The sequence below is a fragment of the Psammomys obesus genome, unplaced genomic scaffold (genome assembly GCF_907164565.1).
Source record: "Psammomys obesus unplaced genomic scaffold, mPsaObe1.curated_primary_1811, whole genome shotgun sequence".
NCBI lineage: Eukaryota > Metazoa > Chordata > Mammalia > Rodentia > Muridae > Psammomys > Psammomys obesus.
The window spans coordinates 495604-513859 of NW_026594216.1; the positions used below are offsets into that span (position 1 = coordinate 495604).

The 18256-nt window shown below is 40.0% G+C and overlaps 1 protein-coding gene across 3 annotated transcripts in view; it reads left to right on the forward strand.

Moving 5' to 3' along the window:
- The window catches only part of Dram2 (DNA damage regulated autophagy modulator 2), a 24804-nt gene extending 21773 nt beyond the window's left edge, over positions 1-3031 (forward strand). For all 3 annotated transcript variants that reach the window (XM_055618123.1, XM_055618124.1, XM_055618125.1), the window contains 2 exons: positions 437-529; positions 2345-3031. In XM_055618123.1, coding sequence (XP_055474098.1) covers positions 437-529; positions 2345-2455 — 204 coding nt within the window. In that variant the 3' untranslated portion in view covers positions 2456-3031. The remainder of the gene's footprint in view (positions 1-436; positions 530-2344) is intronic.
- The last annotated feature ends 15225 nt before the right edge of the window (positions 3032-18256 follow it).

Sequence of the window (18256 nt, forward strand, 5' to 3'; positions counted from 1 at the left end):
TGTGTGTGTGTGTGTGTGTGTGTGTGTGTGTGTGTGTGTGTGTGTGTATACATGGGTGGGCCTATGTTTTCATTTCACTCTGTGGTGTGATTGGCATTAAATTGTGATCTTCCCTCAGCCCCCTAAGTGTAAGGATTATAGGATCTGATTTATTACTCTGGCTGGAGGAAAGCTATAGCTCCTTGGTTGTAGAGTGTAGGTTTTATTTTGTCTTTGTTATTTAGTGGAAAGTTTACTGGTTCTATGTGAAATGAAGACCTCTAGTATGGCTCAGAAGGGACTCATAGTGTAATTCTCAAGACATTTTCAAAAATCAGAGGTTGCTTTTTCAGAAGGGTGATTGGTCTAAGAGAACTTGATATTTCTTAGTTTGAGAAGCGCTGTATATTTTTTCTAAAACTTCACAGAAATGCCATTCTGTCCTCTTTGACCACAGGGTTATGTGCTTCATATGGTCACTACAGCAGCAGAGTGGTCTATGTCATTTTCCTTCTTTGGATTTTTCCTGACTTATATTCGTGATTTTCAGGTAAGAAATTAGTTTCAGTTTTATTCTTTAAAGCTTCCTTCATGTGGAATAGCAGAATATTTCATTGGCAGATTCACTATCCGTTTTTAAAATTAACACTTCAAAATCTGGCACCAGAAAGAGTGATGCAAGAAGAGTAACTTCTGGTAAAATTGTTTCTGGATTTGAGGAAGTAGTGTGCTGTAAGTAAGGTTCAGCCTTGATAATGGAATTGCAGAACATATGTGAAGAAACTGTTAGATAGACTTCCATAGTTGTACCCACTCACATAGCCCCAGCCCTAACACAGAGCTTAAAACAAACAAATGAACAGAAAACTACAAAAAACAAAACAAAACAAAAAAACACACACACACAACAGGAAACTTTTTTTAAGTACTTCACAGCCTTTGACCCCTTCCTTCTCTCTTCCCAGTCCCACCCTCACACCCCTTCCCCCATCCTTCCTTCTCTTTAGAGAGTGGTACCAACCCACCTTGGCCCATCAAGTTCTGCAGGACTAAGCACATCCTTTCCCACTGCCCAGACAAGGTAGCCCAGCTGGGGGAAAGGGATCCAAAAGCAGGCAACAGAGTCAGAGACAGTCTCTATACCCATTTTAGGGGACCCACATGATGACCAAGCTGCACATCTGCTACATATGTGTAGGAGGCCTAGGCCCGGCCCATGCATGCTCTTTGAATGTGGATCAGTCTCTGTCAGCTTCCAATACTCTGTAGGTCTTCCTATGATGTCCTTGACCCCTCTGGTTCCCTTAGTTCTTCCTCTCACTCTTCCACAAGACTCCCCAAACTCCAGCAATTGTTTGGCTGTGGGTCTCTGCATCTGTTTCCATCAGCTGCTGGATAGAGCCTCTCAGAAGACAGTTATGCCAGGTTCCTGTCTGCAATCAAAGCAGAGTATCATTTATAGTGTCAGGGGTTGGTTTTCTCCCATGGGGTGGGTTTCAGGTTGGGCTAGTCATTGGTTGGCTCTTCTCTCAATATCTGTTCCGTCTTTATCCCTACACTTCTTGTAGGCAGGACAAATTTTGGGTTGAAGGTTTTATGAGTAGGTTGGTGTCCCTCCACTGGAAGTCCTATCTGGCTACAAGAGGTGAAAACTTCAGGCCCCATATCCCTTTATGCTAGGAGTCTCAGCTAGGGTTACCCCCACAGACTGCAGGGATTCCCCCCGCCCCTATCCTAGAAATGCCCCCTACCAATTTCTGTTCTCTCTCCCAGTCCTTTCCTCACAACTGATCCCCAACCCTGTTTCTGTCCCCACTCCCCTCCCATCTTGTTCCCTCCCTCTGTCTACTTAAGATATATGTTTATTTCCCTTCCTGAGTGAGATTCAGACATCCTCATCCTCCCTTGCACTCTCCTCGGCTTCTTTTGGTCTGTGCATTATGGCATGGTTATTGTGTACTTTATGGCTAGTATCCACTTATAAGTGAGTATAAGACCCTGCATGTCTTTCTGGGTCTGGGTTACTTCACTCAGGATGATCTTTTCTAGTTCCATCTGTTCGCGTGCACATTGAATGATGTGTTTGTATTTAGTAGCTGAATAGTATTCCACTGTGTAAATGTAACACATTTTCTTTATCCATCTTTTGGTTGAGGGACATCTAAAGCCCAGGAAACTTACTGAGGGAAGAACATCATTTTTCTATTTTACTTGGCATTCAGGATGATGCCTGTAGCAGTGACTTCTGTTCCCCAGTAGATCAGTTTGTATTTCTGACTACATGAGCAACTCCTGTAGAGCATAGTGAAGAGATAGTCTCTCATGTAGACTCAACATCTCTGTATAATTTTCTTTTTTGTTCCAGAAAATTACTTTACGAGTGGAAGCCAATTTACATGGATTAACCCTCTATGACACTGCTCCTTGCCCTGTTACCAATGAAAGAACACCATTGCTTTCCAGAGATTTTCAATGAAGGAATAAAATACTTCTGTGACGATTATGATTCTCAGGGACTGAGGAAAGATGCACAAGTGTTGCTTATTTTACTGTGAAAAATTAAATCAGTTAATCAAGTCTGACAGTGAAATTAATGATCAAGTCTGACAGTGACATTAATGAAGGATGATAATGAGGAGAAATGTAATAAGCCATTTGATAAGGTTTTTTTAAAGGATGAAATTAAGAAGACTGTGTAAAAACATTTATGCCTAGACTTTTTTTGTAATTCCCAGAAAATAAAACCAAAGGATAATACTATTTTGTGTTTACTACTTCATCGAAGAAAAACAGCCTGAAATACATCAAGTAGTCTGTATAACTGGCCTTAAACATTTTGTAAGTCATTTTTAAAGCATCTTTTGTTAGGAGCACTTTTATGAGGGACATTTTCCATGACCCACAATAATCACCATTGTTCAGTTGATCATTTAGAATCAGGGCTTAAAGTTGAAGTGTTACTCTATTAATGCATTTCTTATAGTGCTTAAAAATTTGTTATTGTTATGTTGTATTGGAATCTCCTCTGTAAATACAAGCCTTCCTGAATTCATCTGAGTCCTTTAATGGCTTAAACTTTGCACACACACACACACACACACACACACACACACACACACACAAATCAGTGGGTATTTATTTGATTCTAGCCACACAAATACTAACAGAACTATCATATGTGCTTACAATAATTTCTTAAAGTCTGGTCTCTGAGATTAGATTTTTAGTTACCAGTGTCAGAGAGGTATTTGTTGCAAATATACTACCATTTTATTTTTTATAAAATAAAGGTTAATGGCTGATGACATTGCTCAGTGTGATAAAATCACTTGCTGCCAAGCCTGATTACCTGAGTTCAATACGTAGGACCCACATAGTAGAATGAAAGAAAAGACTCCTACCAGTTATCTTCTGACCTCCATATGCATTCACCTATACACAATAGATAAATAAATGTTATAATAGGTAATAAATAAAATAAAGATTAGTATTCCTAAGTAAGATTGCAAAATCAGTAAACAAAAGTAGATGCAATTAATAAAAAGGAAAAGTTACTCTACACTACTGTTGGTATAATCTTCTTGTGGAATGTGTACAATTTACCCTTGTTCATTCAAATACTGATTTCTCTACCCAACAATCTGGTATCAATCTGGACATTGCATATGATGCTTATTTTAAGCATCACCTGTCTCAAGTTTGTGTAAACATGCTACCATTTGTTCTCTGTATTGCCAATAAAACAACCAGCCAGTGCTGAGCAATGGAGAGAATTGGATGGGACTTCCTGGTCCAGAGGGGAGGAGAAAGAAGCAAGTGGGAGGAAGGTCTAGGAAGAGAGATCTGAGAGGAAAGGACCTGGAAAGACCAGGAGAGATGAACAAGATCTAAGATATGACTAGAAAGCAAGTATAATGTGGGAAATCTGAAAGGAGGAAGCTATGCAGCTTAGAGGTTTAGGATGGAGTAATTATTGCCCAGCATTGTGCTCTAGGCTAATTAAATAAATCCTAGTCTCTGGTGATTTAGGAATAACCGCTGTTTAAAAGATAAATCAATAATAAATATTAAGTTGGGGAAAAGAAGCATCATATCCAGTGCCTGGGTCTAGTCTTACCACCACTTGCTTCTACCACAACGTACCTCTAGGTAGGTGTCTTAGGATTTTATTACTGTGAAGAGACACTATGACCACAGCAAATCTTATAAAGGAAAACATTTAGTTGAGGCTGGCTCATAGTTCCAGAGGTTTAGAACATCTTCATAGCAAAAAGCATGGAGCATGCAGGTAGAAATGTGCTGGAGAAGGAGCTAAGGATTCTACTCCTGCCACACTGGCCAGGCTTGAGCATCTGAGATCTCAAAGTGTGCCCTCAGCAACATGCCTTCTCCAACAAGACTACACCTCCTATAAATGAAGTCATTCTCTATGAGCCTTCGTGGCCATTTTCATTTTCATCAAAGTAGGGATCCACTAGGACCTGCACTACCTGCCATCACCCATAGATCTCTGCTTTACCCAACCTCTCCATTAAGCTAGATCTCTCACATCCTCCATGGTGTAGCTCCAGGAGTCTCCCTGACACACCATATTTAGCTTCTGTCCCACAGCTAGTATTCTGCCCTAGCCTGGCCTGCCTGCCTATCCCATAACCTGACTCTAGGTTTCTGCCAGAGTCCTCCTTACCTGTCCCCCAACCCACAGACCTTTCTCACACCACATCCAACCTTTCCACCCAGACAGATCCACCCCCACACTTTAGGCTTTGACCAGGAGGCACATTCTGCTCAATCCCTGTGTCTAACTTCATTGCACACAAGCCACTTCGAGCCTCTAGGCTCAGCCTACCCATACAAACAAAAGAAGTCCACATTCCGGATCTCATCACAAATGATAAAAATATCAACAATATGAAAGATCAATCCTGTCTCTTCTCCCAAAAGCCAATCAGTCCTGTGGAAATATTTTCTATTGATAATTGCCTAGATAAATACTAGAACATAGATTTTGAAATAACAATCATAAACTTCACCAAAGTATTCAAGATATCTTATATAAATGTAAGGAAACAGCTCAGTGAAATTAAGGAGAACTTGAGAATATATGCCTGAGTGACACCCCCACCCCAAGGATTGGTAGAAATGAGGAAGGCAATCTAGGACTGATGTGCAGGGATGACTTAGCATATGCAAAACAATAGTGGTAATAAACCTCATAAATGGACATAAAGACAAAAATCACATGATCATCTCATTAGGTTCTGCAAAAGGCTTTAATAGAATCCACCATGCCTTCATGATAAACGTTCTTGAGAATGAAGGGCTGAAGGGAATATATATCAACATAATAGTAATAAAAGCTATAGTTGAAAAGCAGACAGCCAGAGTCATTCTAAATGGAGAAAATTTTTGAAGTAATTTCACCAACTTAAGAAACAAGACAGAGCTGTTCACTATCTCCATTTCTTTTCAATATTGTACTTGAAATATTGGTGGAAGCAATAAGGCAAGAGAAGGAAATTAAAGGTATGCAAGTAGGGAAAGAAATCAAACTATCCGCATTTGCAAATGATGTAATACCCCAAACATTCTACCAGAAAAAGAAAAATGATAAACTTAACCAGTGTAGCAAGAATCAGAGCCAACTTGCACAGGTCAGTAGCTTTTCTATATACCAAGAACAAGCACAGAACAGGAAATGATGGACACAATAACCTCGAAGAAAATAACATGTCTGGAAATGAAACTAATCAAGAAAGTGAAGGACTTCTACAATGAAAACTTAAACCTCTGAAAAAAAATGATAAAAAAGGACATCTCATGCATATGGATTGGTAGAATTTACATTACAACAATAACCATTTTATCAGAAGCTATTTACAAATGCCATGATATCCCAACCAAAATCCCTATCTCATTCACACAGAAACCGGAATTTTTTTTTTTTTAATTTACATGGAACCACAAAAGACACCAGGTAGCCAAAACAGTTTTCCTCATAAATAACAATGCTGGAGGGATTACCATTCCAGACCTTATATTACAGACTCATAATAATAAAGTAACATAGTACTGACAAAAAAAAAAAAAAAGACATAGACCAGTGGAGCAAGACCCAAACATGAGTAATTTCAGTCATGTCAGTCACATAATATTTGACAAAGAAGCCAAAAACTGGGGAAAAGAAAGCATCTTAAACAAATGGTGCTGGGAAAACAGGCTGTCCATTTGCAGAGGAACAAAATTAGATCCTTATCTATCATCTTGCACAAAAACTATGGTTCAGACTATATTATAGGTCTAATATGCACTTATATGTGAGTATATATCATGTGTGTCTTTCTGCTTCTGGGATACCTCACTCAGGAGGATCTTCTCTAGTTCCCACCATTTGCCTGCATATTTCATGATCTCCTTGTTTTTAATTGCTGAGTAGTATTCCATTGTGTAAATGTAACAATATTTCTGTATCCATTCATCAGTTGAGGGGGAGCTGGGTTGTTTCCAGATTCTGGCTATTACAAACAAAGCTGCTATGAACATGGTTGATCAAATGTCCTTGTTGTATACTTGAGTATATTTTGGATATATGCCCAGGAGCAGCACAGGCTCTAAGATAACAATCAATAAATGGGACCTCATAAAACTGAAAAGTTTCTGCAAAGCAAAAGACACTGTCGTCAGAACAAAATGACAGGCTACAGACTGGGAAAGGATCTTCACCCACCTTATGTCTGACAGAGGACTAATATCCATAATATATAAATAACTCAAGAAGTTAAATAACAACAAATCAAGTAATCCAAAAAAAAATGGGGTACACTAAGATCGAAAGTGACAACACATGCTCCAGAGGATGTGGAGGAAAGGGAACCCTCCTCCATTGCTGGTGGGAATGTAAACTTGTACAACCACTTCAGAAATCAGTCTGGTGTTTTCTCAGACAATTAGGAATAGTGATTCCTCAAGATGCAGCTACAGCACTCTCACCAATTTTTTAATCGTGCTCTTTTCAAGTCCCTGAGCATCCAGCCAGTCCATTGGCTACATGGGAATCATGCAAATGAATCAGCAAAACATCACAATTTGGCAATTTCTCCTTCTAAACAAAATGTACAATCAAGTGTATTGCCCAAAGTTCAGCTGTTCATGTGTCTTTCAGGATTGTTCCAGAAAGGTTTTGTAATGCTGGCACTATCCAGATACAGCTGGGTGAGTGCCTGAAGAATATGTAGAACCATCAACAAACTATGCCCTAGTCTTCTCATCATCATTCATTTGGTCACAGTCAACATCTCATGACCCTATAGGTTCATGCTTGGGAGCAGAAGGCAACCAAAAGTATTTGGGCAACTTCCTCATGTGACTTGCTTGTACCCTCAAGGGCCTGCTCGGGTTGAATCACTTATATAGTACTTCCATTTGCTGATGTGCACATCCTACTTTATGGCATAGTCTGACGAATAAAACATAGCTCATGATGGACAGATCAAGTCATGTGGTAATTTGGTGGCCAAATATTGTCCGATATCAAATTTTCACTAATGTCTAATAGCAGACTGAGCTTTGTCTCTCATAGGGAGTATAGAGGTCTGCAGATGATGATAAACACTTGGTTCAAACTCCCAAGGGTCTCATCTTTCGTTTACTTTCAGGGGCTATCCAAAAGCTCCAAAGAGCTTATCTATATGTCACTGACACCTAGTTACCATTGGGTCTGCTGGATGACATGGTCCATGTATTAGAGTAGTCTGCACAGCAGCCTCCTGTTTCAGGCCCCACTCAAAGCTAGCAGCTTTCAAAGTCACTTGGTATATGGGCAGCAATAACATTGAGGAATGTTTGTCACCAAAATCCAAATTGGCTCATTAAGCATTGTTCTTCTTTCTTGGTGGTAGGAGAATCCAGAAACTGTAACTTTTCTTTCACTTTAGAAGGTTCTGTGTGGAGGAGGACTTTGCAGCCAGCCCTGAAGATACCTGATAAAACAGGGTCAGATGAAAGGGGAGGAGGTCCTCCCCTATCAGTGGACTTAGAAAGGGGCAGGGAGGAGACCAGGGAGGGAGTGTGGGGTTGGGGAGGGAATGAGGGAGCGGGATACAGCTGGGACACAGAGTTAACAAAATGTAACTAAAAAGAAAAATAAAAAAAAGAAAAAAATAAAATTTAAAAAAATATATTCATATTCAAAAAAAAAAAAAAGAAGAGAAACCACATGTTAGAACTGACTTAGGAGGTAATTTGGGGAAAGAGGAAAAATATAAAAGGACAGATTGCTTTAATTTTGAGTAGTTAAAAATTTTAACTATATGGAAAACACAAAAATGGGAATGATCCATCTTAATTTTTAAAAATATATTTTATTCTATTTATAATGTATATGTGAGTGTGTTTGTGTCCCTTTGCTATACATGTGCATTTGTCCCTAGAGGCCAGAAGTATGTGCAGATTCCCTCGGAGTCCAGAAGAGGACACTGGATCTCCTGGAGCTGGGGTTGCATCAAGTTGTACACCACTCTGTGTGGGTGATGGGAACCAAATTCGTGGCCTCTGGCAGGAACCCTAATTTCCCACCTTTTTTTATACATCCATGCTCTTTACTGAAAAATATTTTTCTGTCGGTGAGATTAGTAACCCACATTTTGCCTTAGGTGATGAATATTGGTAGTAATCATGAAATGAAAGCGCAAAAGGAGAAATCTGCCAATAAACCAACCAATCAACAAAAGAAATAGAGCCAAAATACACAAAGAAAAAGAACTTTGAAGCCTTGCTTTATCTGTGTCTGAATACTATTTAACTTCATACTTATACAAGATAATTCAATAAATTCTTTTTATTAAAAAAAAAAAAGAAGGTTCTGTGTGCCCTACACCACTGGACTCCTAAAATTTTCAACAAGGTAGAAGGGGCATTAAATTTGGTTGGATTTATTTTCCACTCTCTGATGTGAGTATGTATTATCAACAATCCAAAGTGGATGTTACTACCTCCTGTTCACTTAGTACCATCAGCATAATGTTATCAATATAGTGAACTATTGTGATAGTTTGCAGAAGAAACAGATGATCAGAGACAGAGTTAATGCACCTTTGAGTTAAAACTGTAAAGGTAAGTCAGGCACTTACATGCCTTTAGTCCCAGCATTTGGGAGGAAGAAGAAGGCAGATCTCTGTGAGTTCAAGGCCATCCTGGTTTACAGAGTAATTTCTAAGACATCTAGGCCTACACAGAGAAAACTTGTCTCAGAAAAAGAACCAGAAAGATAGACCACTGTCCTTGTAACCTAAAAGCAAGTTGCTTTTGGTAGTTTTTATGGGCAGGTATGATGATAAAGACATTGCTAGGTTAGTATCTTCATACCATGTATCAGATATGTTAAATCTGATCAAGTAAGGCCACCACATCAATATCATCAGCTCTAACTGGACTCACTCCTTCATATGTTTGCAATTGTCATTCTCCATCATTCATCTGTCTTCTGCACAGGCCACAGAGGGGAGATAAATGTGTGTTGGGAACCACTACTTCTGCTTCTTTTAAGTCCTTGATCCTACATATCTCTGCAATTCCTTCAGGGCTGTTTTTGGTTCACTATTTCCCCTGGTGGAGGGAACTTCAATATCTTCCATTTGGCCTTTCCAACCATAATAGCCCTAACTCCACAGGTCAAGAAAACAACATGAGAATCATGTCAACCTCTGTAAGTATATATCTCGATTGTACATCTGTAACCAGGGAAATAACACAGGATGAATTCAGGGACCTGGGCTTCAATAAGTTTTGGACTTTCAATAAGTTTTGGACTTCAGCCAAAACCCCATTAATTACCTGATTTCTATAAGCCCCATACTTAAGTGTCAATTCCGAATCAGTATGAAATAAAGCCCAGAAATTTTGATTGTGTCCTATTCATCACTGTATAGGCCATGTACAAAACCATGGGTCGCTCAAGGGAAGGATGTAAGAAAGGCTAATAGTAAAAATTAGGTACTTGAGTAAATTTCCTCAGGGAGACTTGGCTATTCTTTCATTCAGGGTGTTTTATGTCTGCAAATTGGCTCATCTGAAAATTTGCTCATTGGTCAATATTTTTTACTGTTATGACCCTATGTAGGCTTCCTTTCATTTGGTTGAGAGATTTTCTGCTTACAACATATTGATGAAAAACATAGTTGATCCATACCTCTTCAACATAGTACTTGAAGTCCTAGCCAGAGCAATAAGACAACTAAAGGAGATCAAGGGGATACAAATCAGAAAGGAAGAGGTCAAAGTGTCACTATTCCCAGATGATATGATAGTATATATGAGCGACCCCAAAAACTCAACCAGAGAACTCCTCCAGCTGATAAACACCTTCAGCAAAGTGGCAGGATACAAAATCAACTCAAAAAAAATCAGAAGCCCTCCTGTATACCAAAGACAAAAGGGCCGAGAAAGAAATTGGGGAAACAACACCCTTCACAATAGCCACTAATAACATAAAGTACCTTGGGGTGACACTAACCAAGCAAGTGAAAGACCTGTTTGAGAAAAACTTCAAGTCTCTGAAGAAAGAAATTGAAGAAGATCTCAGAAGATGGAAAGATCTCCCGTGCTCATGGATTGGTAGGATTAACATTGTGAAAATGGCCATCCTGCCAAAAGCAATTTACAGATTCAATGCAATTCCCATCAAAATACCAACTCAATTCTTTACAGACCTTGAAAAAAAGATTCTCAGCTTCATATGGAGAAACAAAAAACCCAGAATCTCCAAAACAATCCTGTACAACAACAGATCATCTGGAGGTATCTCCATCCCCGATCTCAAGTTGTACTACAGAGCAATAGTATTAAAAACCGTATTGGCATAAAAACAGAAAGGAAGATCAATGGAACCGCATAGAAGACCCAGAAATAAACCCACACACCTATGAATACTCGATTTTTGACAAAGAAGCCAAAACCATTCAATGGAAAAAAGACAAAATCATCAACAAATGGTGCTGGTCCAACTGGATGTGTACATGCAGAAAAATGAAAATAGATCTATATTTATCACCCTGCACAAAACTAAAGTCCAAGTGGATCAAAGACCTCAGCATAAAACCAGATACTCTAAATCTGTTAGAAGAAAAAGTGGGGAACAGCCTAGAACTCATTGGCACAGGAGACAACTTCCTGAACAGAACACCAACAGCACAGGCTCTAAGAGCAACAATCAATAAATGGGACCTCATGAAACTGAAAAGCTTCTGTAAAGCAAAGGACACCGTCATCAAAACAAAACGACTGCCTACAGATTGGGAAAGAATCTTCACTAACCCTTTATCTGACAGAGGACTCATATCGAGTATATACAAAGAACTAAAGAAGCTGAAAAGCAGCAAACCAAGTAATCCAATTAAAAAATGGGGAACAGAGCTAAACAGAGAATTCTCCACAGAAGAATATTGAATGGCAGAGAAACACGTAAAGAAATGCTCATCCTCATTAGCCATCAGGGAAATGCAAATCAAAACGACCCTGAGATATCACCTTACACCCATCAGAATGGCCAAGATGAAAAACTCAAAGGACAACACATGCTGGAGAGGTTGTGGAGAAAGGGGAACCCTCCTCCATTGCTGGTGGGAATGTAAATTGGTACAACCACTCTGGAAATCTATCTGGCTCTTTCTAAGACAATTAGGAATAGTGCTTCCTCAAGACCCAGCTATACCACTGCTAGGTATATACCCAAAGTTTGCTCAAGTACACAAAAGGGATATTTGCTCAACCATGTTTATAGCAGCTTTATTTGTAATAGCCAGAACCTGGAAACAACCCAGATGTCCATCAACGGAGGAATGGGTACAGAAATTGTGGTATTTTTACACAATGGAATACTACTCAGCAATCAAAAAGGAGGAAATCATGAAATTTGCAGGCAAATGGTGGGATCTAGAAAAGATCATTCTGAGTGAAATATCCCAGAAGGAGAAAGACAAACACGGTATATACTTACTTATATAGACCTATAAGATATGATAAACATAATGAAATCTGTACACCTAAAAATGATAATCAAGAGAGTGGACATGGGGTAAGATGATCAATCCTCGTTTAGAAAGACAGATGGGATGTGCATTGAACGTATGACATGAGTCTACTGAGCACATTTGAAAGACTCTAACTAGCAGTGTTTTCAAAGCAAAAACTCATGACCAAACCTTTGGCAGAGTACAGGGAATCATATGAAAGAAGGGGAGTTAGTCTGATGGGGAAAGGATAGGAGCTCCACAAGGACCAAATTTATCTGGGCACAGGGTCTTTTCTGAGACTGACATTCAACCAAGGACCATGTATGGATATAACCTAGAACCTCTGCTCAGATGTAGCCTGTGGTTGCTCAGTAACCAATTGGTTTCCCATAGTGAGGGGAACAAGGACTATTTCTAACAGGAACTCAATGACTGGCTCTTTGGCCTCCCCACCCCCCAAGGGAGGAGCAGTCCTGTTAGGCCACAGAGGAGAGCTTTGCAGCCAGTCCTGAAGATACCTGATAAAACAGGATCGGATGAATGGGGAGGAGGTTCCCCCTATCAGTGGACTTGGCAAGGGGCACGGTGGAGGGAGGGAGGGAGGGACTGGGAGGGAATGAGGGATCGGAACACGGCTGGGATACAGAGTTAATAAAATGTAACTGATAAGAAAAAACTAAAATTAAAAACAAAAAAGATAAAAGAGCTCAGTAGAAAAAAAAAAAAAAACATAGTTGATTGTTATGTGTCTCATTCCTGGAAGCACTTTGACTGATTAGCCAATGCCAAACGTCTACCCAAGGTATGAATCATAAACAGCACTTTGCCTGTGAGCCCCATTATGGATGAGGCCATAATGTTATTGACATCACTTTGCCTGTACTCCACATTACAAAAACTGCACTCACCTTGCCTTTGGTGATTCAATGATACATTTAATTCATCTAATTGAGAAGCAGCAGCTCCAAACCTAAGTTCTGGCACAAGGAAAAGAACAGTGACAAATTCTTTGAATGTGCTTGTGTTCCTCTCAGCACTTTGTGCACTTGTGCATTACAATAATATGAAGGTATATCTTTTGAGCCTTTTCATTATGAAAATTAGGTTTCACCCATGGTAGAGATTTTGTTTTACCCTTCATGACTGCTCTAGCATTGCAATTTCCCCAAGCCTCAAAATTCCTTTATCGACACTAAGCCATGGCATATCATATCTCTCCTGCTCCTATTTTCAATAAAACGTGTTATGACAAATTCTTCTGCTAACCAATATTTTTGGGGATTAGTCTGATGATTGTGTTGTTAATTACTGGTCCTCAAGATCTGGTTTCTGTCTGGAAAACTTATCTTTGTTGTGTAAAGACCTAAGATCTGCCTAAGACCTTATACCTGATTGATTGGTTAAAAGCCTAAAATATGGGCAGGGCAGAATGGGGTGGGCTTGGCTAAGGTTCTGGGCTTTGGGAAGAGGAGAATCACAGGAGAAGGCAAAGAGACAGGAAGAGAGAAGGCAGGAGGATACCACAAAGGGTTGAAATGGAGAAGGAAGCACATGGGCCAGGAGGAAAGACTCCAAGAATGCTGTGGAAAAACCCAGCTGGAAAATATAAGAAAGTATTGATAAGACTGTGGATGGAAGGTAACCCAGATAGAAATAGATAAAGCTGTGGCATTGGATGGGGCTAGGAGGTGGATGGTAAGGCTATTGAGAGGGAGTAGGTATAATATCTGCCCAGCCCAAGGTAAATGGACAATTGTAAAATCTCACAGGTGTCTCTGACTTTTTATTTTATTTTTAATTTATTACAATTTACTCACTTTGTATCCCAGCAGTAGCAACCTCTTTCATTCCCTGCCAATACTGCCCTCCCTCCCTCATCTCCTCCCCTGCCCCTCCCAAAGTCCACTGATAGGGAAGGTCCTCCTCCTCTTCCTTCTGATCCTAGCCTATCAGGTCTCACTGGGACTGGCTGCATTGTCTTCCACTTGGCCTGGTAAGGCTGCCCCCCAACTCAGGGAGAGGTGATCAAAGAGCAGGCCAATCATTTCCTGTCAGAGACAGTCCCTGCTCCCATTACTAGGAAACCCACTTGGAGACTGAGCTACCATGAACTGCATCTGTGCAGGGGTTCTAGGTTATCTCCATGCATGGTCCTTGCTTGGAGTATCAGTCTCAGAAAAGACACCTAGGCCTAGAATTTTTTGGTTCAGTTGCTCTCCTTGTGGAGCTCTGTCCCCTCCAGGTCTTTCTATCTCCCCCTTCTTTCATAAGATGACCTGAACTCTGCCCAAGTTTACCTATGAGTCTCAGCATCTGCTTCGATACCTTGCTGGGTAGAGTTTTTCAGAGGCCCTCTGTGATAGGCTCCTGTCCTCTTCCCTGTTTTCTCCCTCTTCCAATGTCTATCCCATTTGCCTTTCTGAATGAGTATTGAACATCTTACCCAGGGTCCTTTTTCTTGCTTAACTTTTTTAGGTGTACAGATTCTTGTATGTTTATCCTATACCATATCTCTAATATCCACTTATAAGTAAGTATATACCATGTGTCTCTCTGCTTCTGGGATATCTAATTCAGGAGGATCTTTTCTAATTCCCACCATTTGCCTGCATATTTCATGATTTCCTTGTTTTTAATTGCTGAGTAGTATTCCATTGTGTAAATGTTCCAGTATTTCTGTATCCATTCATCAGTTGAGGGAGAGCTGGGTTTTTTTCCAGATTCTGGCTATTACAAATAAAGCTGCTATGAACATGGTTGAACTTGAGTCCTTGTTGTATACTTGAGCATCTTTTGGATATATGCCTAGGAGTGGTATGGCTGGATTTTGAGTAAGCACTATTCCTAATTGTGTGAGAAAGTGCCAGATGAATTTCTAAAGTGGTTGTACAAAATGACATTTCCACTAGCAATGGAGTAGTGTTCCTCTTTCTCCACATCCTCTCCAGCATGTGTTGTCACTTGAGTTTCTCATCTTAGCCACTCTGATGAGTGCAAGGTGGAATCTCAGGGTTGTTTTGATATGCATTTCCCTGATGAGTAAGGACCTTGAGCATTTCTTTAAGTATTCCTCTACCATTCAATATTCCTCTGCTGAGAATTCTGTTCAGCTCTGTATCCCATTTTGTAATTGGATAACTTGATTTGTTGCTGTTTAACTTCTTGAGTTCTTTATATATACTGGATATTAACCCTCTTTCAGACATAGGGTTGGTGAAGATCCTTTCCCAATCTGTAGGTGATCATTTTATTCTGATGACAGTGTCCTTTGCTTTACAGAAGCTTTTCAGTTTCATGGGGTCCCATTTATTGATTGTTGGTTTTAAAGCCTGTGCTGTTGGTGTTCTGTTCAGGAAGTTGTCTCCTGTACCAATGAGTTCTAGGCTGTCCCCCACTTTTTCTTCTAACAGATTTAGAGTATATGGTTTTATGTTGAGGTTCTGCTTCTTGCTAAGTGTGCCAATCAGGATCTGCTTTCTTGTACGTAAAAGACAAAGAGTTGTAAGGCTTGGGGCTGCATGATTTGGGCAAATTCCTTGTGCAGCTGTTAGCCAGCAATAAAGACTCTTAATTTCTTCTTGGAATTAAGAGTGTCTTTGTTGTAGTCTCTGGTGGACTTACCTTGAGACATTAGTTCTCTTCTTTTTTAATTTTATTTTTTATTGAAAATATATTTTCATATAATTTATTTTGATCATGGTTTCTCTTCCTCATCTTATCCCAGATCCTCTTCATCTCCCCACTCTTCCAACTCTTTGTCTTTCTTTGAAATGAAATAAGTTAGAAAAAAACAATTATTAGATACTGACTTACTGTTTTATTTAGTAGCTTACTTAAACCACTGCTTATACTTTCAATTTGTAAGTATGAATTCACTTTCTACTTGGAACAGAATGTCCTGGAGAAATAGCTAAAACATTGGGATTCCCATGTTTTGGAAAGGTCCATTGAGTCTTGGGTTAGACAATATACCAGTCTTTATCATCAAGGTTGTATAACAGGTGCATGAATACTACTTTAAACATTTTAAAATTTTTATTTATTTTTAAATTTTACATTCATTTTGTATCCCAGCTATAGCCCCCTACCTCATTGCCCCCAAATTCCATCCTACCTCTGCCTTTTCCTCCCCCAGTCCAGTGATAGGGGAGGTCCTCTTCCCTTTTCATTTGACCCTAGCATATCAGGTCTCATCAGGACTAGCTGCATTGTCTTCCTCTGTGGCTTGGCAAGGCTGCCCCCTCCAGGGTGAGGTGGTCAGAAAACCTGCCACTGAGTTCATGCCAGAGACAGCCCCAGTTCCCCTTACTAGGGAACTCATTTGGAGACTGAGTCTATGGGCTACATCTGAGCAGGGGTTCAGGTTCTCTCTATGCATGGTTCTTGGTTGGGGTATCAGTCCCTGCAGGGACCTCAGGGCACAGTTGTTTTTGTTTTGTGTTTTTTGTTTTTTCTGTTTGTTTCCTTTTGGAGCTCCAGTCCACTCCAGGTCTTTCTATCTTTCAGGTATTTCATAAAATTCTATGCACTGTGCCCAAAGTTTGGCTATGAGTTTCAGCCTCTGCTTTGATATGTCCATCAGTAGAGTATTTCAGAGGCCCTCTGTGGTAGGCTCCTGTCCTTTTCCCTGTCTTATCATGCTTCCGATGTCTATCATGTTTGTCTTTCTGAATGAGGATTCGGCATCTTCTCTAGTGTCTAGCCTAGAGACTCTCTCTAGGCTCTAGCCTGCCATTTGTTTAATTCTACTCAGAGCTCTCTCTAATTCTTGGGTGCTCACTCTTATTGTCCATGGAATGGAAACCTTCAGGGCTCACTCTCACCATCCTCTGGACATCTTCAGGTACCAGAGGCTCCAAGTTCTAAACTCCTGGCACCCACTCTCACCATCCCTTGGAGAGGATACCTCCTAGTACCTGGGGTGCAAGGCTCCAATCTCCAAGCCTATTCTCACCATCCTAGGTAAGCAGCTAAAACCACTGGCCTCCTGATACTTGGGACTCACAGAAGCAACCCTCGACACTGATTCAAGGCTCAAGTCATCTCCATAAGGAGACCAACAGGACCTCTGAGAAGCTCATAGGCTCTCTAAAATGGCTGTTCTTTAAAAACACAGGGTCTGAGCACAGTCCTTGGGCTCACTAGCCTCAGAACAAGAAAGCCAGTGGTGAGGCAGCTGACTCCAGGACTTCATTCTGTAAAAGGAGGATGACTAAGCTCCTGAGGAATCCACTCCCCACCCCCACCCCAGTATCAAACATCTGGGGAGACCCACAGGAAATTCCCTGAGAACCATCCTCTGACTCCAGGTTATTCCCACCAACCCAATAAGCTGCAGCAATGTCCAGCTTTGTGCCCAGGGCTCTTCCTGCATCCACAGGATCTAACATCCAATACCAGAGACAACCAAATAGCTAAAGGTCTTTTATTGTTGGGTCTTTGTGTGGTTTTGGTATCAAGGTGACTGTGGCTTCATAGGACTTTGGTAATGATCGTTCTGTTTCTATTTTGTGGAACAGTTTGAAGAGAACTGGAGTTAGATCTTCTTTGAAAGTCTGGTAGAATTCTCAGCAGAAACCATATGGCCCTGGACTTTTTTTGGTAGGGAGACTTTGATGACTGCTTCTATTTCCTTGGGGGATATAGGACTAGTCAGTCTATTTACCTGATCTTGATTTACTTTGGGTAAATGGAATCTATCAAGAAAATTGTCCATTTCATTTAGATTTTCAAATTTTGTGGCATATAGGTTTTTGTAGTAAGACCTAATGATTATTTGGATTTCCTCAGTGTCTGTTGCTATGTCCCCCTTTTCATTTCTGATTTTGCTGATTTGGATAGCTTTTCTCTGCTTTTTACTTAGTTTGGCTAAGGGTTTTTCTATCTTGTTGATTTGCTCTAAGAACCAGCTATTGGTTTCACTGATTCTTTGAATTGTTATATTTATTTCTAATTTATTAATTTTAGCTCTGAGCATGAATTTTTCCAGTTGTCTACTCCTCTTTGCTGTGTCTGCTTCTTTTTTTCTAGGGCTTTTAGGTGAGCCATTAAGTTACTTGTATGAGATGTTTCAAGTTTCTTCTTGAAGACACTTAGTGCTATGAATTTTCTTCTTAACACTGCTTTCATTGTGTCCCATAAGTTTGGGTATATTGTGTCTTCGTTTTCATAAAATTCTAGGAAGTCTTTAACTTCTTTCTTTCTTTCTTTCTTTCTTTCTTTCTTTCTTTCTTTCTTTCTTTCTTTCTTTCTTTCTTTCTTTCTTTCTT